This window comes from Agelaius tricolor, unplaced genomic scaffold (genome assembly GCF_023055355.1).
Source record: "Agelaius tricolor isolate 1412-34295 unplaced genomic scaffold, bAgeTri1.0.p SCAF_20, whole genome shotgun sequence".
NCBI lineage: Eukaryota > Metazoa > Chordata > Aves > Passeriformes > Icteridae > Agelaius > Agelaius tricolor.
Genome location: NW_027269280.1, coordinates 12,429,894 through 12,452,887, shown reverse-complemented (window position 1 = coordinate 12,452,887; position 22,994 = coordinate 12,429,894). Strand labels below are relative to the sequence as shown.

At 50.1% G+C, this 22,994-nt stretch overlaps 1 protein-coding gene across 6 annotated transcripts in view; it reads right to left on the bottom strand.

Moving 5' to 3' along the window:
- Window positions 1-22,994, bottom strand: part of NF2 (NF2, moesin-ezrin-radixin like (MERLIN) tumor suppressor) — a 47,821-nt gene that overhangs the window by 18,811 nt on the left and 6,016 nt on the right. For all 6 annotated transcript variants that reach the window (XM_071445747.1, XM_071445748.1, XM_071445745.1 and 3 more), the window contains exons 2-11: window positions 16,415-16,540; window positions 15,288-15,410; window positions 13,023-13,106; window positions 8,643-8,711; window positions 8,415-8,497; window positions 7,722-7,797; window positions 7,362-7,496; window positions 4,831-4,905; window positions 3,243-3,356; window positions 344-466 (exon numbers count right to left, since the gene is read on the bottom strand). In XM_071445747.1, coding sequence (XP_071301848.1) covers window positions 344-466; window positions 3,243-3,356; window positions 4,831-4,905; window positions 7,362-7,496; window positions 7,722-7,797; window positions 8,415-8,497; window positions 8,643-8,711; window positions 13,023-13,106; window positions 15,288-15,410; window positions 16,415-16,540 — 1,008 coding nt within the window. The remainder of the gene's footprint in view (window positions 1-343; window positions 467-3,242; window positions 3,357-4,830; window positions 4,906-7,361; window positions 7,497-7,721; window positions 7,798-8,414; window positions 8,498-8,642; window positions 8,712-13,022; window positions 13,107-15,287; window positions 15,411-16,414; window positions 16,541-22,994) is intronic.

Below are 22,994 nucleotides of genomic sequence, written 5' to 3'. Positions count from 1 at the left end.
CACGAAGCCATTAAGCACAGCCAATGTCTCCCCAAATGTGCCCACAGCCCCTGGAGCAGGGCCCCGAGCTGCTGCCTCTGACACGCTCCATAGAATCCCTCCCTTCCGTGAAAGGTGCCAAGGCTGGGATGTGCCCAGGCTCTGTCCCAAATCATCCTCTTTGTGCTCCTCCCAAGCAGCCCAGCAGGATGGAATAGCTCCATCCAGCCTGCTGCTCACTGGCCACTGGCAGCAGTTTGGGAGCAGTCTTAGAGCAGTCATAGAGCACTTCCAAAAATGCTTCTGCAGTGGAAAGAGCGAGGAGCAGCTGCAGTGCTCGGGAAACGGCCTCCCAGGGACCTACCAGAGCCTCGTTGGCCATGGTTGCCTCCTCCTTCAGCTGCATCAGCCTCCTCTCCAGCTCATCCCTGGTCCTCTCAGCCTCTTCTCTCATTTGCTTCTCTCGTGCCAGGCACTGTCGTTCCATCTGGGAAAAAGGGATTGGGGAAAGTGAGGAGAAAAACACACATGAGGAAGGTTTTCCATGGAGGAGAAAGAGTCACAGGTGAGGCCAGAGCACTGCTGCCTCCTCTCTGCTTAGTGACAACGGGAACGTCCCCTGGACTGGGGTCACCTGACCAAAGAACAGAATCATGGGATCATTTAGGTTGGAAAACACCTCCAAGATCATCAAGTCCAGATGTTCTCCCAGCACAGCCAAGGCCACCCCTAAGCCATGTCCCCAAGTGCCACATCCATATGTTCTTTTAACCCTTTCAGGGATGGTGATTCCACCACTGCCCTGGGCAGCCTGTTTGATGCTCCCTTGGTAAGTGCCAGTCCTGAGACAATTCCCATCCTCTGCTCGGGCTGTCACTCACAGCATGGGCCACAGGAGCTGCCTGCAGGTGACAATGTCCCCAGACAGTGCCCTCCTAGGCTCAGTCACAGGCCAGACCAGGACAAGCAGGTCCCAAGATCTCTAGCTTAACTCTCTGGAGTTCCTTACAGCAGGGATGGGCTTAAGGACAGTCTGAGGGCATCTCCCAAACACTGAAGCACATGGCAGGAGGCTGAAGGACAAAGATAGCTGCTCCTTTTGATCAGATATCTAAGCCAGCATCCTGGAACCTTCACTTCCATTTGTTCAGAGGGAGGTCACACAGAGTGCAACCACCTCTGGCAATTCCTGGATAAAACAAACCCTCTCTGTTTGCAGGGTACAGCAATGCTTCTCCAGGAGGAGAAGATCCAAGCCATCGGGACCTGCCAGCTCTTCCCAGAAGATGCTGGGAGAGTTGTTGTGCCCAGGGACTGCCTCCTCACTAGCCAAGAGCCCAAGGGAGCCATTGGACTAATTAACACACTGAGTTTAATTCCTCCAGTCCCACAGGGATGGGGCATTATAAATATCCACGCTGCAGCCAGGACAGGAGACCTGCTGGGTTTAATAAGGGAAGGAAGTGAGACAAGCCACATTTCTCTACTCCTTGGACACCAGCTGTGCTCTGAAAGCGGGACGCCCACTGTTCCAACCGTTCTGCTTCCTTCCATTAAAGGTTCCCCTCATTAATTATCATTATGATCTGCATCCCGCTCAGGACTCCCATTAACAAGAATTCCTGATCTAAAAGGACTATTTGAAACCAGTAAATGACTGTGGATGCTGGGGAGAGAGTAGGGAGCAGGGCAGCCAGCCCACACCGGAGCCTGACCTCTCCCATGGAGCCCAAGTGCTCTGGATTTGGGAGCTCACATGGAGCCATAAGCTGCTGCTCCCTCCCAGAGCCCTCACCTCTTCCAGCAGCCAAACAAGCACAGGATCTTGGGTGTGGTGTTATCCAAACACATCAAACACTCACACATTGTAAAACTTCAAGATTCATGGAATTGTTAAGGTTGGAAAAGCCCTCTAAGCCCAAGCCTAACCATTATCCCAGCACCACTGTGTACCCCACAAAACCATATCCTCTGAGTGCCACAGGCACTTCTGAACTCTTCCATGGATGGTGACTTCACCACTTCCCTGGGCAGCCCATTCCAATGCCTGAGGCTGTCAGCACTTGGACACCACGCTGCTCCTTCCAAGGACCTTCTGCTCCACTAAGGACATGGCTTGGGGAACACAGTGGTGAAGGGTTGATGGTTGGAGGCCTCAGAGTGCTTTTCCAACCTCAATGCTTCTACAGTGCCAACTCCTTACTGACCAGAGGAATCCCTGTGGGAAGCACAAAGTCCCTCTTCCCCAGTGGAGCTCTCCTGGCACTCCACAAGCTACATGAAGGAAAACTGCCTCAGGAGGTGCCTGAAGGACAAGTCACATCCCACCTCCAGCCCAGCTAAGCACCTCAGCACCACACAAGCACCTTGGGAGGTACATGAAGGACAAGACACATCCCATTTCCAGGCTGGCTGAGCACCTCAGCACTACAAAAACACCAAGAGGTGCCTAAAGAACAAGCCATGTCCTACCTTCAGCCCAGCTGAGCACCTCAGCACCACACAAACACCAAGAGGTGCCTAAAGAATGAGCCATGTCCCATTTCCAGGCCAGCTGAGCACCTCCACCCCACACAAGCACCGCTGTGGCCACGCTCAAACCCAGTAACACCCAGACCCATGAGCACAAGCCCCTGCTGGGTGCAGTGACTGCTCTGGCTTCTCCTTCTCTCTAGTGGCTTCCCTGCCAAAGGGCCATTTATATTCCGAGCACCAGTGCTCAGATTAGCTGTGTGGGTTTCAGTGAGTAGAAAAGGTCTACGAGCAGCAAACAATGATTCATACAATTCAATTTGCTGATCTCTGCTCGTGGGCTCCACGCCGCTGCCTCCGCCGGGCGCCCGGGCTGACCCGCGGCACGGAGAGAGGCCAGTGCGGAATTAGCATTGCAGGCTGCACAGCCTGTGCATTCCATCACCCTGCAATTAGAAATGAGCCAAAGAGCTACAGCAGAGCACAGCTCCCCCTCACAGCCCCTGATTAATCAACTGTCCCAACACACGGCCTGCCACGCACTTGTAGACACCCAGGGCAGCTCTTCCCTCCCTCCTCTCAGGTTCGTTCCCAAATTGGGGGCTGGACTCAGGCTGCCACCAACCTGCAGAGCCAAGCTCAGATGACTGGAGAGCTAGGAGCAGGCTACTAGAAAATGTTCAGCTGGACCTTCCCTCAAAGCTGCTCTGAAGCCATTCCAGAGATCTGTCCTTCCCAAGCCCACATGCATTTCAGATTTTGGCTCACTGGTTATGGGACATGTGGCTCACCTGCTTCCTGGCCTTCTCCTCCCTGGCCTGTGCCTTCATCTGCTGCACCTCCAACGAGTCTGCCTTCCTCCTCCTCATGAAGAGGTCGTGGTTCCCAATGCACAGCTGAAGAATCTGTTGCAGTCAGGGGTGAAGAGCAGAGAGACACAGCTGTACACGTGATGGCAATGAGGTGGTTTGTATTCTTGACACACAAAACCACTAGAATTGCTTTGATTTGGTGCTTGTTAGTGCTTCCACCCACTGAGCTCCAACCCTGCGAGCTCTCACAGCTGTAGGAGGGGCAGGGAGCCAGGTCCCACACCAAACACCAGCTCCTGGGTACAGCAGCTCTTTGCAGACACCAATTTTCTGTGCCTCCAGCACAGCACGGGTGTTGTTTCACACCCACTCTAAAAAGGCAAGAGGCCAAATAATGAAATAAAAATTTCTACAGCTCTGCCTGGTTCCCTGGTTCTCACTGCCCTCTTTCTTTAGGCTCAAGATGAACTTGCACCTTCTCCCCAGTGTACGTTTAAGGCACTGAGATTAAAAAATAAATGAAAAGAAAACAAAAAAGGAAAACCACTTTCCATTTGGACAAACAGAAGGCTTATCAAAAACTTGCTTGGGCATCTCCTGATGCCTTTGCTGAAGGGATTTGAGCCCCACTGTGGTTCTCTCTCTGGTGAGGACCAGGGAGGTGGCAGTGCTAGAGGAGGGTTAGCACAAGGTGGGCACACAGAGGAGTGAAAAGATTTTTTTAGCAATAAAAGCAGAGTTCTAAATTTGGATTCTTTTCTAAAGGACTGATTTACATGCTCTTCTTCCATTTCATAAAATCACAAGAATCATGGAATGGCTGGAGTTGGAAGAGACCTTTAAGATCATGCAGTGCCACCCCCTGCCATGGGCAGGGACACATTCCACTAGCCCAGGTTGCTCCAAGCCCCATCCAGTCTGGCCTGGAACACTTTCAGGGACGGGGCAGCCACAACCCAAGTCACAAATGACTTCTCTGAAGATTTCAGCACTATGAACCTGATGATGCAGGGAATGAGGAAGCCCCATTTCCTATGGAATACAAAGCACAGCCAACAACAGGACAGCAAAGGTACCTGTGTGACCTAACAACAGATCCAAATCCAGAACATCAGCTAAAGCTGGTCTCCAGCATGGACAGCTCAATGCAGCCCATCCTTGTCCAAGGAGAGTCCTCAGAGGGGGAAAAGCCAGGACTCTGGTAAAAGTGCCTCCCAAAACAGGGAAAGCTATGACACAGGGCAGAATGGGAAAGATCCACATGGGAACAAAGAGGAACTGAGCAAAGCTGGGAGTTGTATTTACTAAGTGCTTCCACTATTTAGGTCAGCTGAAAGCCAAGAGCTCCAAAAGGGAACACAAAAACCAGGGAGGAGGAGAGGTTCTGTGGAGCAGCTTGTCTTGAGTCTCCCCCTTCCCTTCTTCAGCGAGCAGAAACTGCTCCACCCCACCACAACCACACAGCAGCAGCTCCCTCTCAAAGGAAAAGCCCCAAAAGCTCGTTGTGTCCCACTCCCTGCAAAACCCACTGCTGCAGGCAGTAAAAAAAGTCTGTCTGTGCACTCACCAGCTTATTCACACGCAGCTTTGATGAATTGAATTTAAAAACATCAATCTTTTTGTCCAATGGCTTAATCGTAAACTGAAAAGGAAAAAATAAAGAGGGAGAGAGTTATCAGAGAGTGGTGCATTTAATAAAAAGGCAGCTATAAAATTCTTCCTGAAAGCTCTGGCTCAGAGCAGGTCAGCAGGGTCAGACACACGGCTCAGAGCCGTCCCCGTGGCTCTGAGCCAAGCAAGAGGACTCGCATCAAAAGCAGCCAAGGAGACAACTGTTCCTCCTGCCAGGAAAACATGGGGGCCACAGGAGCTGGTGTCCTCTGAGAGAACCCTGCAGGGGTGGGGGTTCAGCTCAGCACCTCCCCAGGCAAGGTGCTGCTCTCCTGGGAGCTGCAGGGAACACAGAAACCACAGCAGGAACTCAGGATGCTTCCAAAGGCAGGAAGAACCAGCTCAGCACCACAGAATCATTAAGGTTGGAAAAGCCCTCCAAGATCCTAAAATTCAAGTGTCAACCCAACAGCACCATGTTCACCCTCAAACCCTGTCCACAGGTGTTCTGAACACTTTCCTCGGCAGTCTGGGCCAGGGTTTGACAGCCCTTTAATGAAGGAATTTTCCCTAATATCCATCTTAAACCTTCCCTGGCACAACTCGAGGCGGTCTCATCTCATCCTGTCACTTGTTACCTGGGAGAAGAGTCCGACTCCCAGCTGGCTGCACTCTCCTGTCAGGGAGTTAAAAGGGCAGGAGAGCTGCATCAGGAACACAGCAAGGAGCTGCTGCCCTTCCCACTGACACTTCCACTCACAAGAGCTCCCCAGAAGAATTTTCCATGCATTTTCTTCTCCAGAATTCTGATTTCCCCAAAATTCAAACAGGATGTCCTAAGATTTTCCCACAATTCAATCCCTGGCTCTAAGTTGTATTTACAATCCATGTACCAACCAGCTCTACCCATGGCCTGGCTTCACCCTCTCCACAGCTCTCCCACAGAGAGCCCAGTGGTGGCACAAATCCCTCAAGGGCTTTGGTAATGCAGCCCTTGGATGGAGAGAAGCCTCTGCACTATCAAAAGGGTACTTGAAGAGATGGAGTGCTCTGCAAGATGGCATTTTTTAGGAGACATGCACATATTCCATCACTCCCCCACACACTACAGAAATAACGGGCTGAGGAGCTGGAGCAGACAGAGTGTGTCCATTAGAGTGGGAGATCTGTCAATACACGGCCCTGCCTGCAAAGGGCCCTGTCCTGGCACTGCCTTGCTCTGGCAGTTTAAGAGCCAATCTTTTAAGACTTTCACAAAAGCAGACGTGCATGAACGTCTCTGGATTTGAGCTCCAGCAGGGCCCCCAGCAGTCACTGAGAGCAGCAGCAGGAATGTGCTGGGAGAGGAGTTTCAGCTCTGTGTGAACAGTCAATCTTTGTTAGGAGGGATAACCCCCAGTGTGGTGTCAGCAGAGCTGCTGTTCCCAGCTATTGGCCCTGTTTGCATCAGGTCAGGCCTGCTGGTGGGCACCTGATGACAGAGATGATTGAGCTGATGGAAGGGATCCATCCTGCCCTTGGAGAGAGCTCTGACACAGCCCTGTGGCAAGGCTGCTTATGCAGGGGTCAGTCCCTGCATTCTGGGGAGCTCCCACTGCACTGTGACAGGCAGGGAAGCTTTGGATGTCATTCAGTGCTGGGCTTTCTGCAGAGTCCTGAAGCTCTTTAAGGAGTAAAGCAAGTGGAGACAATTCCAGCACGGATTTACTGCTTATGAAACTTCACAAGACATGCAATAAACGCAGCTGATGAGAAACCTTTAGCTGCTCCCCTGATCAATATCATGTTTAGATTAGAAAACCATTTTTAATTAAGAAGTTAATTCTCTTCCTTACCATGAAGGCAGCCGGTTTCTTTGAGCAGCTCTCTCAGACTTAAAATGGAGCTGCTTAGTCCCCCCTCCTCAGCCAATTGCACTTCTGTTCTCAATTAGGTTTGGGGGCCAACAATCCCAAAGACTCATATTTAGACTCTGGATTTAATAAATAACTATCTAACAGCAGGCTTAAATTGCTCAACTTCCTAAAAAGATTCCAGCTGCTGTGCCAAGCCCCGCAGCCTGAAACCCAAGATGATGTAATGAGATGGCAAGAGCTCTTCTCCCCAGGAATACATCTCCCTGTATTCCATAACACAGAATACATCCACAGTAATAAATACTGTAATATATGCAGTAAAGAAGAGATTTTAACTTCTGAACTCTGGTATTTGGGCTAAGAACATCAACAGCAATTTTGGGTTTTTGAAGAGATTATTACATAGAAGGTTTGAAACCAAAGAAGAGAACCAGCTCCCCAGTGACCCCTTGCACGCCCACTCCTGCACAATTTCAGGAAGGCTTGGATTAAGGTTTCAACTGGAGGAGTTGAGCTGCCCTTAGCTAAGCTGGTGAGAGCAAGCACAGCAGACAGAGAAGCCAAAAGAAATAATTTTAAATCCCAGTTGTGTTCTTACTGCTCTCAGGGAGGAGGTGGGACACATCCATACCTCTTTATCACTGTAGGAGATATTCCGGATCTCGTTCCATGGGAAGGAGATTTTAGGGGTCAACCTGTTGTCTGGGTCATAAATGTGAAGACCCAAGGCATCAACTCCAAGGAGCAGCTCTGTGCCCTTTTTATTCTGCAGGAGGAAAGGAAAGAGCAGAAATCACTGGGAGGGTCAGACGTGAACCACTGTTCCCCCCTCAGCCAGCCCCGAGCACTGACCCAGCACTGGGTACCAGGAGCTGCTGCCTCCCCTCAGCACAGGTGGGGTCCCCAAATGTCACCTCCCAGCTCTCCTGGCTTTCCAGGACATGGAGATTACCCTGGCAGGAAAACAGGACCCCCAGCCCACCCAACTCACCCTGATGGCGAAGTAGTTCACGCCGTACATTTCCAGGTCCTGGGCTATCTTCAGATACTCCATTTCAGCTTCATCTCTGTCAGGCAGGAACAGTGTTGGGAGGATCAGAGAGGGACATGGCTGCTCCTGCTGATCCTAAGCACTCACCAGGCTTTAAAGCTTGGACTGTCTCTATCACACAGGTCAATCCTGTCTTTGCTGGCAGGATCAATAGAGTCCAAGAGCAAATCTCACTCTGCAGTTGCCAGCATCTGAGTGGCTGCTGAGATGCAGCACTCCAAGCCTGGCTTTGTTATCCTCCCAATCCCTTCAGCATAAACAGGAAATCCCTGGCTGGGATGCCACTGTTTCAGATCCATGGCTTTACATTTATCCCCCAAAAGGAGCATTTTGCCACCTGAGGCAGCCATAGGGTTTGAATTCCTATTTCTTCTCCCAGATCCCTGATGCAGGTGAGTCCTTACTTTGCATCATTCCTACATTCTCTTGAAGTCCCCGACAATGACCAGGGGACAGCAAGGCACAAGCAGAGCCATCAACAAAAGCTTTGAGCTCTTCCCAAGGCTGCTGCAGAGATGTGCTGGGATTAACCTGCTGGCAGAGCTCATCCAGCACCTGCCCACGCTTCCCAAAGCCTGGTGACTCTCCAGGGGAGGGGACTGGCCCTGTCCCAGCCCAGCAGCACAAGCTCACCTCGCTCTGCCCCGGTGCTCTGCGTACCAGGCTGTTATCCTTTCCTCCCACATCTCTGGAGTCATCTGGTACAGGTTTATTACCTGGCATAGGTGGGAGACAGACACCAGGTCACAGTGCTGCTCCTGGCTCAGCAAGAAAGCCAGAAACACCAAGACAGGTGCCAGCAGCACATCCAGCCTCAGGACAGCCTGGACACCGACTCCCCAATGCTGCAGAGCTCCTTACCCGCTTGGGAAGCAACTCCTCCTGTGCCAGGAAGCCTCTCTTGTGCACGTTGGGATCGTAGTCACCGTACTGGGGAGAAGCACAGACACCACACCCACCCCACGTTAACAAGAAGGGCAAGTCAAACTCTTCACCCCCTCACAGCCAGCCCTGAGAGACGGCAAACACGGCCTGCTGACCCCTTCACCCCACTGGCACAGAGCCTGCTGCTCTCTAAGGGGAATAACCTTGGTTTCTTCATCATTTCATTGCTAATAGAGACAAAGAACTTCCTTCTATTCATGCAGCAGAGCTGGGAGAAGAACAAAACTTCCCACCATCACAGAATCATTAAGGTTGGAAAAGGTCTCCAGGATCAAGTGCAGCCTGTGACTGAACACCCCTAAGGTCCCCAAGAGCCACATCTGCTCAGTTTTTGAACACTTCCAGGGATGGTGACTCCACCAATTGCCACAACTTCAGCTAATGACCATCACCAGTTGATGTCCTCCATCAGTCCAGCTGGACTAGATGATGGTTCTCTATTCTATTCTCATTATCATGCCCTAATTAACATTTCCCCCAGTGCAGGGCAAGACTATAGCTGAGAGGTCCTTGCAGTTCCACAGGTAATGGAACAAGGAAATAAGACACGGAGAAAGACCTGTCCCCAAAAACTGACAGATAGCAGTGATCCAGGTTAGGCAGATGGCAGTTCCTCTGTGGCTGCTCAGCACCCTAATGAATAAATATCAAAAAAATTAGAGGAGTTTGACAGATTCCTCTCAGGCAGGTGGTGGCTCTTCTGTCAGAGGGTCTGTTGCTCAACTGGGTCATGGAATCCAATTCAGATTTGTTAAGCACATCCACTAATTACTGGTATTTGTTTAGATTTACATCTCTTTGAGCAGCATATAAAGTGACTGAGAAAGAAAACTGCTTATTAACAGATTGAAGAGCCGCGTGTCCCTGTGGTGCATGTGAAAATGAATTTACCTCCTGCACGGCCTCAGAGGGCAGGAAAACGCTGCAAAACGGCTCCTCCAACAGCCCAGCAAATTCAGGGGGAGAGGAACAAAGCATGTGAGGCACGTACACGGAGTGCTGTGACTTCCACACTTCCTTCACCTGGCAACCAGGACTTCTGCAGTGATAGAGGTGACAGTGCCCGACTGCACGAGCACAGCGCCGTTTGTTTAAGCCACTCATTTTGCAAGTGGGGCAGCCCTTCCCTCCCTGCTCTTCTGAGCAACCTTCACTCAGGAAGTGCAAAATGGTGACCATTTTTAAACACAAGACCAAGAGGCACCTGGTGGTCATACAACAAGTCAGGAGGCTTTTCCTCTCAGCCTCCTTTTTGTGCCAGGACCTTCACCGTGCACCAAAACCAGAGCTCAGCATCAAAAGTCTACACACATCCCACCTCTGTGCTTGGGAGACAACACGTGGGGATTAAAGACACAAATATTGATTTGGAGCCAATGCAGATGCAAAGGGAGCATGTAACAACAACCAACACTGACTCAGACTTCAATTAATAGAACAAAACCAGCCCGGATTTCATCCAAGAGTGGGGGCAACTCTCTGCCTTCCAAGGTCTTGGAGCTCCTCAGGATGCAGCACTCTGCAGGTACACGGTCCCTGAGCCTCCCTCCAAAGGAAGCAGCACTAAAAACGTGGCACTGGTGAAGGAAGCAACTCCAACAACTTTGGACAGGCAGCAAGTAAATCATTTTTAGGTGATGAAAATAATAGTAAATAGGATTAACATGATTATTTTCTGTTGTGATCTTCAGCAGAAGTCTAAGACTAAGTATGGATTATGTGACTTTTCATGTGCTAAAAAATACTGCCGTGTCCCAGAGGAATATTTGTACTGAGAGGGGAGTCTGGATGAGAACATTAATTATTCACAAGTCAAAAATCAACAAATGGCTTAAGTATTGCAGAATTTGTTGGCTCAAATGATTTTGCAAATGTACTTTCTAAAGGCCTTTTCAATTAAACCATTACTTTCAAACTGTCATGGAATTTCAGCTCTTGTTAATTGAACTGTATGATTAATATTCATGATTGGGCATGGAATTGCCTTTACCACATCCATACGCCCGGCTTAGACTGTTGGATAAACACAGGCACGCTCAGCTACAAATTAACACCAAGTATTGCTTGTTTGGGGGAAAAACAATAATAATCAAAGAGCTGTTTGCTGTGCCACAAGATCTGAAGTGCTGAGAGAGTTGCAGCACAGCAGCGACCTGCATTTAAGGGGTAAAAAATAGAAGAACCTCCTGGATGTTCCCATTTTTTTTCAGTTGATCCCACGTCTTTCCCAGCTATTTAAAACCTGAACCACCTCCAACCTCTGAAAGCCACGTGGGTGGTTTGAACAGGGCTAGAGAGGAAAGCACATAGTAATTCCCCAAATGAACACAACGAGAGAGAAATAAATAAGCTGTTATTTTTATGACCCCCCTGTTTCCTTTGCTGTCTCAGGTTGGGGTGGATGGACCAGCAGCACCTGGCTGTCAATAAGTGGCTGCTGGATGCACACACGCTGCTGTGTCAAGCTATTATGCCCCTAATCATGCAAATCAGCACGTTATTAGTGAAATTACTGCACTCTCTGCCTGCTTTCTTGCCCAGGAAGGACATCATTATCCTATTCAACTGGAAGGAGATGACCTGCAACATCCTTCTTCCCAATTCCCTATGGAACTTCAGCTTTCACCTTTGCTGGGAGTGAAAGCAGAAGGGGAATCCCAGGCTGGAGGGGCAGCAAGGAAAGGGGTGTCTGAAAAAGCCCTTTAGTGAAAAGCAGAAAAGTCATCCCTGCTCCACCTTCTCCTGATCTCAGCATGGTCAGAACTGCTGTGGCTCCACGTGAGCTCCTCCCAATGGCCCAGGACATTCAAGGTGCCAGGGGGACAAAGGGGAGGGCACAACCAACCTGCACCAAGTCACAGCCTGTACCCAAGGAGCTGTCCTGGCCATGAGGTAACAGAGCTCAATATTTACCCAACATTTATTCATTCTGGCAGCCAGAAAAGTCATTCCCTACGTATCCTCAGCTCAGGTCAATGGAAGGAAAGCCAAGGAAGTGTTTACTCATGTACTCTAATAAGAGTGATGAATGTTTCACACAAACAGAAACATTTCTAAAAGCAACTTTTCTTTGCCCAGCTGATGAGTCTCTTGAACAAAACATGGTTTCATCAATACTCTGATTATGAGGAGAAAACACCAATTTCTTGTAAATTCTAACCCCATCAAAGAACATGGCACCCAGGGCTCTACTCAGAGCGTGAGCTGAAGGTTTATGAGAAAATTACATGGCCAAAGGGAAAAAACAACCTGGATCAGGCCCTCTCTGCTGGCAACAGGGCCAAACCCCTTCCCCTGCACTGCCAGCAAAGATGGTCCCACAGAGCTGCTCCTCCTAAACCTCTCCATGGCCATGCTCCTCTGGACTTGCCAGAACCAGGGCACAGCCACCTGCCTGTGGTCCTGTGAGCCAAACCCTCCCAAAACCCCACCCAGAGTCAGAACCAGCAGGAGACTGCAGTTGCTCCTCTCCCTCCCAAAACAGGATCTTTGCACACCCAAACTGGAGCTGAGCTCCAGGAGCTGTTAACTGAGCAGCAGCACATGTTGTGCATACAAGGGGGGAAATTATGTCCCTGAGTGCAAAATTTCCCTGCCACTGAACCCTGGGCTGCTCCCTCCACCCCAGGAGTCTCTGCCCTGGGCAAGCTGTCCAAGGCTGCACACTCCAAACTGGAAAAAAGTGTCCTCTGCAGTAAATCCTCAGCAAAACACACCCACCTTGGGCCCAGAGCAGAATGCAGCAGAGAAACAAGGGGAACTCAATGAACACTGACTTTTCCCTCTGTCTGGTGAGGCCAAACACCCAAGATCAAACCCAAGATAAAGGGAGAAGCCAGGAAAAGCCCTTTCACAGTGCAATAAAATGGATGTGACAGTTCTAGCACTGAAAGAAAGTCATTATCAAGATAAGTATTCTGGGGGAGCAGTGGAGCTGGGAGTCCCACGGCTGGCATGCCTCTGGCTACACTGGCAAAAGCAGGGAGGAGATCCAAAACAACTCAGGCTCAGGGAATTCACCTGCTCCAGCAGTAAGCCACACTCAAGCAGGCTCTGCAGCTCATGAGCTGAGCATTTGCTAAAGAGTCCTGGAAAGAGAAATCAAAAACCCATCCAATATCTGGAAGTAGGCAGGAACCAGCCATGTGGAGAAGGCAGCAGTACTGGTGTAGCCCCCTCACCTCCCAAGCTTTCACAGCTTTCCCTGCCTTCCCTTTCCCCAGGAAGTGGCTCCAGCACAAAGCACCTGGATCAACACCAGCCCAGCAGGCCCTTGGAGCATCCCTTGCTGCCTACCTTGGCTTGGACAGCATAAGAGGCCAGCAGGACAGAGGCTTCAGGAGGACAGAAGATTTTCTCATCCAAAATCTGCTTCTTCACCTGCACACAGAGCAGCAAAGGACAGATAGCACACGTTTAGTGGAGCACAGCAGAGCATGACTGTCACAGCAGATGGCTGCAGTTTGTTTTAACTTGAGCTGTCAACCACACAGAGTTAACAATTTTCCTAACACTAATCACAGTCCAGACCCAGGAAATCTCTGGCGGCTTGGAAGGGGCTCAGGCTTTCACAGACCACCTTCCTCAGACAGGTTGGTGAGAAGAGCTAAATTTATATGTGGAAAATGACAGCAGCTTTATCCTGTTGCTAAAGGCAAGGGGTGTGTGGGGGGGAGAACCTTGCATGTAAACACAGCGATAAAACCTCTGAGGCACGAGCTACGGATTGATAGGACATCCAGCCACGCTGCTAAATAAAAGAGCAGTCTCTGAGCACTGCAAGCTTTGCTCTGGGACATTCAGGCCTCATTGTGAGTCAGTGCTCACCTGTGCTGGAGGCCAATTCCTTGGATCCCAGCACAGAGAGCTGCAGGTCACCTCTGTGGCAGAGCTTTCAGCAGCAGGCAAAGCCCTGCACGCTCCCAGGAGAGCCAACGTGCAGCTCCCCGAGGCCACAGCTTCACTTCCCTCCCTCCTGTGCATTCAAAAATTAAACCTGTCATGTTTGATAGTTTTTGGGTTGGCACACCTAATTTTCCTGATTAAAGATAGGAGGGGAAAAAAAATTTAAAAAGCCTACGATTTCCTGGGAGGCTTAAATGGATTGTTGGAGATGCAGGAACATCAATTTGAATTTATAACGTGCTTTGAGTCCTCAAAGTTGGGTACAACATAATCACAGCAGATATTCTGCTGCATCAAGATAAAAAACAGGAGAGTTTACAAGCTTAGATGTGCTCCTGTTTCCCAAACGCATTCAGGAGCCCAGGTTCCTCTCAGCACACAAATCCCAGCAGCAAAGTCATGGTCTGCATTTAGAAAATGCAGCTTGAATGGCTTTTCCTCTCTGATTTTCCTTCTCAAAGATGCCAACAGCATTTTTCCTCACCGTGGATAAAGCTCCTGGCAAATGAGGCATTCAGAAATAACCCTACAGAGACACCAGTGCACGAGACTGAGCTTGGAAATTAACAGGAATACTTTGCATTTAGAACACTTTTGGCTCTGGAGAAAAAAGATGGACTTTGGAAGATTGAGAAATATCAAGAGGCTGCTGAGCTCACTTGGAAAGGGCAGGACACCCTGCAGGCTACAGAGGTATTCCCAAATCCAGGTTGTCCTGACTTTGGTGTAAAAAACCTAAGAATGAGTGACGTTAAAAAAAAAATTCGTAATTTATCTTCAAATTAACAGCCAGAGAGCAGCTGAAACATCCCAGTGAATACCCAGGAGTCTGACTAGGAGGGCTCTGTTCCCTGTAACCGTGCTTGACACAACTCTTCTGAGGAAGAATGTTTCAGAAAATGGATTTTGTGGCAGAAAATTGATCATGTCTCTGAAAGAGAGCTCTGTGATAGCAGCTCCTTGTTACCAGCCATGCAGCATTGCCACATCATCAGCTGAACTGATTTCTCAGCACACAAAGTTTTGTAGAATAATTTAAATAAAAAGACCCAAGCGAGATGTGTTCACCAGAGTTTCTAAATGCTTTACTGCAGGGCAGGAGTTCCTGGGACAGGTGAGACTGTGAGGTTTCCCCTTCTCTGCTGTTTTTCCATCAGAGAGCTGAGCTGCTGGGATGTTCTTTGCTCCAGGTACCTGAAGGCTGTTTGGTGAGGAGGGGAACTTTGCTGTGCAGCCTGGGAGCAGGCTGGCTGCACTCTGCTCTCCAGGATCCAACTCCCCTGCTCCACACAACACTGCTCACATCCAAAGGCAGCTGCCACCCCTCAGCACAGCTCATCCCACAGCCTGCAGAGGGACACGAGCCCTTGGCTGACAGATCCATGTCCCTGAGCCACCCCCCATGGATATAATGGATCACCTCATCATTCTCAACTGCCAGTTCAGAGGTCTGCCAGTCTGGGCAAGCTGCTTCCTCCACAAAAACCATCCTTCACCTATTTTAGGAAGATTCTGTTGCTAAAGACAAGTCCCTTTGGAGAGGTGTGAACATAAGGATGTGGAGCACACTCTGCTGACCAACTCTCTGACCCTGGGACCTTCTGCTCATCCTGGCTCCCTCTCCCTCAGGTTGGATAGCAGGGTATTGACTCCTACCTGCAGGAAAAACAGGTGCTGGGTGATTTCCTGGACCAATTCCTCCTCTGCATTCTCAGGATAAAATTTGGCCAGGAAGTGAAAAGTTTTGGGCTCTTCTGTGGGAACATCATGATCCAAGACCTGTGGGATACAAAAGCCATTTGGTTTCTTCAAGGCAAGACCCAGCTCCCTTCTGTTCAGATGAGCACATATTCTGTCAGACACTTTTAGACATCTAGAACAGACCTAAATAGTTCAAACACCGTAGTTAAAAAAAGAAAACAAACATTTCTGACACTCCTAATGATGCAAGGGAACAAAAAAAGGCAGAAACAAACAGCATGAGAAATGAGACAGTGAAGGTTGATCCTGATCTGCCACGTGCTCGTTGCCTCTCCTGATACTTGCAGAGAGATGTTGGATCCTGCTGCGCCACCACCCGACCTTCTCCTTGTTTATGCACTGAGTTTATCTCACTGGTGTTTCTTACCACCTTGCTCTGCTACTGCCCAGCTGAATGCTGGTTTAAAACCTCAGCCTGAGAGGTGACACACCTCAGTGTCCCTGGCCATCTGGCTGTAGTGTCACATCCTTTGCATGTGAACGAGCCACACCTGACACCTCCAAAACCCTCCCCTCACAGATTTGGGGAGCATTTCCTCCCTCATCCCCATCTCCTTTTCACTCTGGTTTTCCTCTTCCCAAGCTCTCTGTATTTCTCAACAACAGAACAAGAGGAAACTCCACTTTTCTGCTGATGGTTTTGTGTTCAGGGGCACAAAAGAGAGAGTTTTAGGTTTCATTTGCTTTGCAGTCACCCCAAAGTGCAGCACCCCAGCATGACTGGGTCCCAAAATGTCTCCAGGGGATTCAGTGTGCACAGATGCTGGGATGGGGCACATCTGCCAGCTTTTCCCAGTCTGATACCCCCACATAGCACAGACATGGGATTTAAGTGCATCTATCTCAGTTCACCCACCACACAACCTCAGGCATTCAAAGACAAAAGGACATTTTTCCTTTGTCATCCAACACAACCTCTCAAGGGAAATATCCCTGTCCATGGAGAGGGTTTGGAATGAGATGAGCTTCAGGGTCCCTTCCAACCCAAACCATTCTGGGATTTTGTGAACTTTGGTTCCAACCTTCTTGTCCATTTTGAGCCAAGCCACCGTGTCCTTGATGGTGTACTGCAGCCCAAAGAACCAGGTTTCCCGCAGTCCCAGGGTCCTGCACACCAGATCAAACAGGTCCTTCCCTTTCCACTTCACCTGCCAGAGAGCAAACAGGAAGCAGAGTTATGAAGGTGGATTTCAGAACTTCTCTCTGTTCACCCAAATGCACTGTTTTCACCTCTCAAGGTCAACTTTAAACCCCTGTGAATGCATCTGGTACAGACATGAAAACACCTTAAGAAGGCACAACGTTATCTCTTTCCATCTGATCTCATCTGCAGATCACCAGCTCCTCCCTCAGTAGGAAACTGAAATGTGATTTCCCCCCATTTCCAAAAAATGACACCATAAAGCCCCTGTTTCTTGCCCTGGGAAACTAAGGGTTCATTTAGGCTCTCGTTGAGCTCAGGTTTACGCTCCTGACATGTTTAGGCTCCTGCCTGCTGCCACCAGGGAATAAAAATCCCTTTGAACTGCCCCTTGGTGGCTTTAATGTGTCTCCCTACAGGCCCAGGAAGCGCTGCACAAGCACCACCATGAGCAGCAGGGGTTCAGAGAGAGGAGCCACAAAATCAGCAGTGACACAATCCCTGCACGGAGCATCCAGAGCCAGCGACCCTGCACAGATAGAAGGGAAAAAAGAGCTCCAAAATCCCCATCATTACCACTGAAGTCAGCAGTTCTCTGGGAGCACATTTTGATAGAGTTAAACGGCATTTTCTGCTGAAAATGTTGGTGACAGAAGCAGCCAAGGAGCAGAGAAAATTGGTTGCTCAAGGACCATGTCCTTGGAGCAATCCTGCAGCTGCATCCATGATGCTACTGAAGTTTGCTCATAAAATCGGGAGGTGTTGGGAGGCAGGGAGGTGAAGAGGGACATAAACCACGTGAATCTAATATGCCAAAGCCACTTTGGTCTTCCATCTGCACGCTGAAAACAATTGCTGGACCGAAACATATGGCCATTACTCCGAAGCCCTTGGGCAAATAGATCTCGCGCACTCTCTTGTCACTACAACTCAATCCTGGCGCCACCTGGACACATCAATATTAACGCGGGGCCGCTCCCGCTGTCACCCACTGCCGCCTTGTGGGCACAGCCGGGCCCAGCTCAAGCGATGACTCCGTCACTGCTCTCCCCCTTGCCGGGGAGCACAGGCACAGCGCTGACAGTCCCGGAATAGGACAAAGCCGCCGCCACCCTCCCGACAAACACCGCCCCCGGAGCGCTCGCCGCGATTCGCATCGGGCGCTGTCAACACCTCGGGGTCAAAACGCCAGGAGCAGCAAGTTTGGCAGTGCTGGAATTATAACCCCCCCTAATTTCACACATTTCACTATCCCCCAGCCCCCGGGATGGGCTCCAGCTCGGCACAGGATGGCTCAGACTGCAGAAGATCTTTTCCTGACTATGATTTTAAGTGGGAAGTTAATTCGAGGGCTCAGACAAAACAGAATGAGGCCCATTAAAAGAGCTATTTGGTACCATTTTTGCAGGCACATAAAAGCAGGCTGCCAGCAAAAGGCTATTTCTTCACTAAACTGCTTTGTATAAAGCATTATGGGCTGTTTTTCCTTCTCTAAGACCATATCTCAGTCTCAGCACAGCAGTGCCTGCACCAAACCTTCCCAGGACAGGCTGCTGATGGCTGCAGGACGTGGCTCCACATCCCATGGGATCAGTGAGTTCAACCTGGAATTCCACTGCCTGTGACTCCTCGCTGAACCACCTCAGGTACCCAAACCGTGCTCGAGAGCTGACAGGACCCAAAGGTTTCCTCTCAAAACACAAACCACCAGTTTGTTTTGGATTAAAGCAGAAGCTTTGTGCAGTTTTAACTTGGTGATGGGATGGGGTTTGAGCCCATCAACCACCCAAAGGGTTCTGAACCCCTTTAGAATGGTTTGGGTGGGAAGGGACCTTAAAGACCACCCAGTGCCACTCCTGCCATGGGCAGGGACACCTTCCACTATCCCAGGGTGCTCCAAGCCCTGTCCAGCCTCGCCTTGGACACTTCAGAGATCCAGGAGCAGCCACAGTTGCTCTGGGCACCCTCTGCCAGGGTCTCACAGCTGGATTTCTTCCTAACCTAACCTAAATCTCTCCCCTTTTAGTTTAAACCCATTCCCCCTTCCCCTATCACTATCTGCCTGCATTAAAAACCCTCTCTCCTTTTTTTTACGAGCCCCTCTTTAAGGGACTGTATTTTAAGTGAGGCTTCTGCTGCTGCATTTTACACCAGCGCTTTGTCACCAGCGTTTCTGTGGTGGCAGGAATAGACATTTAACATTCTTGCACAATGCTCAAGACTCCAGCCATAACAGAGCACATATCCTCCCCAACTGTGCTGAATTACCTTCATTAAATATATCAATGATCAGCAGCCACCTTTATTCCAACAGACATGATTTCCCTCCACACCTCGGTACTTAAAATAACCATCTGCATTCAAGTGGCATCTTTTGACAGCTGAACTCCAACTGCTTTACAGACATCCAGGACCTCAGCCCTCCTCACCCATGCTTTACAGGCTTTGTGTCATTAACTGCCACATTCTGTGGTTGTAAACTACTAGATAAAACGCCCCTTCAGGGCATGAGGGGATGGACAGAGCTGCTGTCCAGAGAGCCTGGGGGACGGCCAGGACAGGCTGGCCATTCCCATCCACACCGTGTCCGTCACGCCATTCCCTGCACGGCACTCAAGTGACACCTGAAGCACAAAGATGATTTTACAAGCCATTCTGAGCTACTGAGAACAAAACTAAGGAGCTCAGAGCAGAAAAAAACCTTCTCAGCCATATGCTGGGGTGGCTGGCACGATGCTGTAACAAAGCTCCATCTCCCAGCAAAAAGCTACATCATGATAACCTCAATGTGACCGTCAGGACAGAGAGGGATGCGGCACTCCAGCATCCTGCCTGTGCTGCAGGCATCACCTCTGACATTTGCAGCTCCTTTCCCATTAGCAGGATCACAGCACGGGGGGCTGCAGGGATTCAGGAGCGGCAGAAGGGACACGGGAATGAGGCGCGTTATAAACAGGCCCTTACTCCACCGAGCTGTTTGTGTTCTTTACTAAGTACAGAGCGGTTACAATCTATCAGCAAAGCCTTTTAAATGAACAGCACTAAACACTGCAAACTCTCCAGCCAGTGGCTAGAACCGAGTATTTCCAGCCCAGATTATTGGCATCATCTTTTTCTCTGGCGGAGACGGCGCATTTGGCATCTATTAACAGGGTTTGCATTATTTATTAACCTGCACCGGGAGTCATTTCCAACTCGCAGGCAACTGCGCGATTTATTTCGGAGCATAACCTCTCTGTCAAGTTTCACAACTGCTCCTCAGCTCCCCACTCGATAAAGCAGCTCTAAAATTGAGCAGAAGGGTTGTCTGGTCCTCTCATCAGGGGTGACAAGGAGGGGGGGCAAGCCAAGGAATGGAGCTGTGCTGGGAGGTTTAGGTGGAGATCAGGGCAAGGTTCTTCCCCCAGAGGGTGCTGGCACTGCCCAGGCTGCCCAGGGAATGGGCACAGCCCCGAGGCTGCCAGAGCTCCAGGAGCCTTTGGGCAGCACTGCCAGGGATGGACAGGGTGGGATTGTTGGGGGTCTGGGCAGGATGATCCCTGTGGGTCCCTTCCAGGTCAGGATATGCCACAGTTCTAAAGAATGGGGCAGCAAGGGACAAGGGGGTACAGCCATCCTGCAGAGAGAGGGTTGAGCGAGGGGTGTACACAGAAAAGAGATTCCCAAAACATTGTCAGGCTGATGCTTTTCTTCCAACAATGTCAAATGTGGTAAAGGGGAGGCAAGAGGGATGAGTTTAATTTGATATTTAGGTTCCTCACACAAGAGGCTCTCCTGGGACAACAGGGAGGTGCCCAAACTCCAGGGGACAGAACCTGGCTCTGCTCAGGGGGCACAGATCAAGATCTCACCTCCTCATCATCACAAACACAAACCCCGGGAGCTTCAGCTCTTCCTGGGACCAGGGTGGGCAATAAGGGCACAAAAAAGTGAACAGAGGACACCAAGGCTCAACTGCTTCCCAAGGAAAGCCAGAGCAGCAGTCTCTGCACACCCCACCCATGGGATGAGGTTAAGGCACGACCTTGCAGAAATGACTCACATTTACAGAGTATTTTACTGCACCAATTTACCCGTAAATAACACAGAAAATGGCTTTTTGCTTTGCAGATAATTTTATTAGGCGTTAGCTCTATGCTAGGGATGTAAACAGAGGCAAGAGTCCCTGCTGTGACAGAACAGCCAAAGGACTGCTGGGAAAAGGGGACCAAGCCCCAGGAAAAAGTGCTCAGAGTGAAGTTATTCCTGTTTAGAATCAAATTTTAACAAGAGAACACAACACCTCTACACTGAAACAGGGATGGAGAGGGCAGAAGGGAGAGAGCTGGGCCTGAGCACAGCATCCCCCACTAACCCTAACCTGGGAATGAGGAAATGGATGCAGGCTGCAGCTATTCCAAACCCCCATCCCACAGGAGATGCCCAAACCACCCAGCCACAACAGTTTACAACTGAAATGGAGATGATTTTGAGACTGCAGACCACACTTATTTCTCCTTCTGGACCTGAATGATAACCACAGTGCCACAGACAACCATTTATTTAGATTTAAAGCCCATTTGGAGCAAACAGGGAATCAAAAAACCGTAATATTCGTCAATTTTGTTTTAAATAAAGTGATGTCAAATATTTTCAATTGCCACTTACTGAGTCACAGGGCTGGGCCTTAAAAGTTATTTTTATTTACTAATGCTACACGACAAGTCGATAATGAGCTTTTAATTAAAACCTATTTCTGTTAACCACCGAGGAGGCCAAGAACGCGCCCAGGCGTGAGGATGCAGATGGTGCAGCCAGGCACGTTCCGTGGTGTCTGCCCGAGACACAGACACAGCAGCAACGCTGGGGACAGGAGCCTGTGACAGACAGAGCCAGGGGACCACAGCTGGTGACAATGTGCCCTCTGCCCCGCTCAGCTGAGACCTCACCTGCAGAGCTGCCCCCAGATCCGGGGTCCCAGCATGGGAAGAACTTGGAGCTGCTGGAGAGAGCCCAGAGGAGGGCACAGAGATGCTGGAGCCTCTCTCTCTGTGAGAGCTGGGGGTGCTCACCTGGAGAGGAGAAGGCTCCAGGGACACCTCAGAGCCCCTGCCAGGGCCTAAAGGGGCTCCAGGAGAGCTGGAGAGGGACTGGGGACAAGGGATGGAGGGACAGGACACAGGAATGGCTCCCACTGCCAGAGGGCAGGGATGCATGGGATATTGGGAATCAGGAATTGTTCCCTGTAAGCACAGATTGAAGCTGTGGCTGCCCCTGGATCCCTGGCAGTGTCCAAGGCCAGGCTGGACGGGGCTTGGAGCAGCCTGGGATGGTGGAAGGTGTCCCTGCCCATGGCAGAAGATGGAACTGGATGAGCTTTAAGGTCCCTCCCAGCCCAAACCATTCCATGATTTCATGTCCCAAAGCCTCACCTCACCCTGTCAGCTGGGCTCACACACAAATGAAGAGTTACAGGATCAAGGAGCAGCTCAGTGCAGAGCAAGAAGCTCCAAGAGGACGAAAGGAGAGTTTGGATCCTGCAGGGATCTCTGCTGAGGATGCACAGAGCTGAAACATTGTCCAGAGCTGCACTTCCACAGTGCAGCACAGCACTGCTCCCTGGCCAGAGGGGACAGCCCCAGGCCTCCCCTCCATGCAGGAGCTGATTGCTGGTGGACACTGGGTGTTCCAGCCTGGCCTGAGCTGCTCTGATGAGCCCTCAACACCCTCAGCACTGCTGAGCTCTGAACACAGACACCAGCACAGCTCAGCCAGGCTGGGAGGGGCAGCCAGTGGCTCACCCCAGGGTGATGCCAGGGTCAATTCCTCTCTTCCCATCTCCAGGGCTGTGTCATTCCCTACCAGTGTTGCCTCCCAGCTTCAAGAAGATTATTCCCAGGGCTGCTTCCCTGTTCAAGCACCTTTAATTTCAAAAACCACCTACTTGAAAGACACTGCCTGTACAAAGAAAAAAAAAAAAAAAAGTAGGTATTAAAAGAGCATCAAAACTGGAGTCTACACACCAAAAGAGAAAGATTTACTGTCCCAAATGCCCTCCCTCCTTCCCCTCTGGATTAATTAACAGAGTCTGGGGATTGACAGCAGTTTTGAACAGTCTTTGGAGAGAAGCAACAGGAGTTTCCTACTGGCTTGAAAGAGGCTGGATGGGAGCAGGGGATCCAGAGAACTTTTCAGGTGCAGGGTGAGGCACCAAAGCCAAAGAGGATCCATGTCCACAAGTCACAAGCACAACCTAAGGAAATGAACTGCACCAAGCAAGACACCTCCAAAACACCAACTCCCAAATGTCACTGGTGTGAATCAGAAATTCTGAGGTTTTGGGGCATAAACCCCTCCAAGACATTGTTGTAGTGCGTTCTTATATTTTGTATTACTTTGAAGTAGTTGGTTTTGTATTCCCATGTTTTTCCCAAATGGTTTATCCCAGACTGTACCCCCCCCCCCTCCTTTTCCCTCTACTT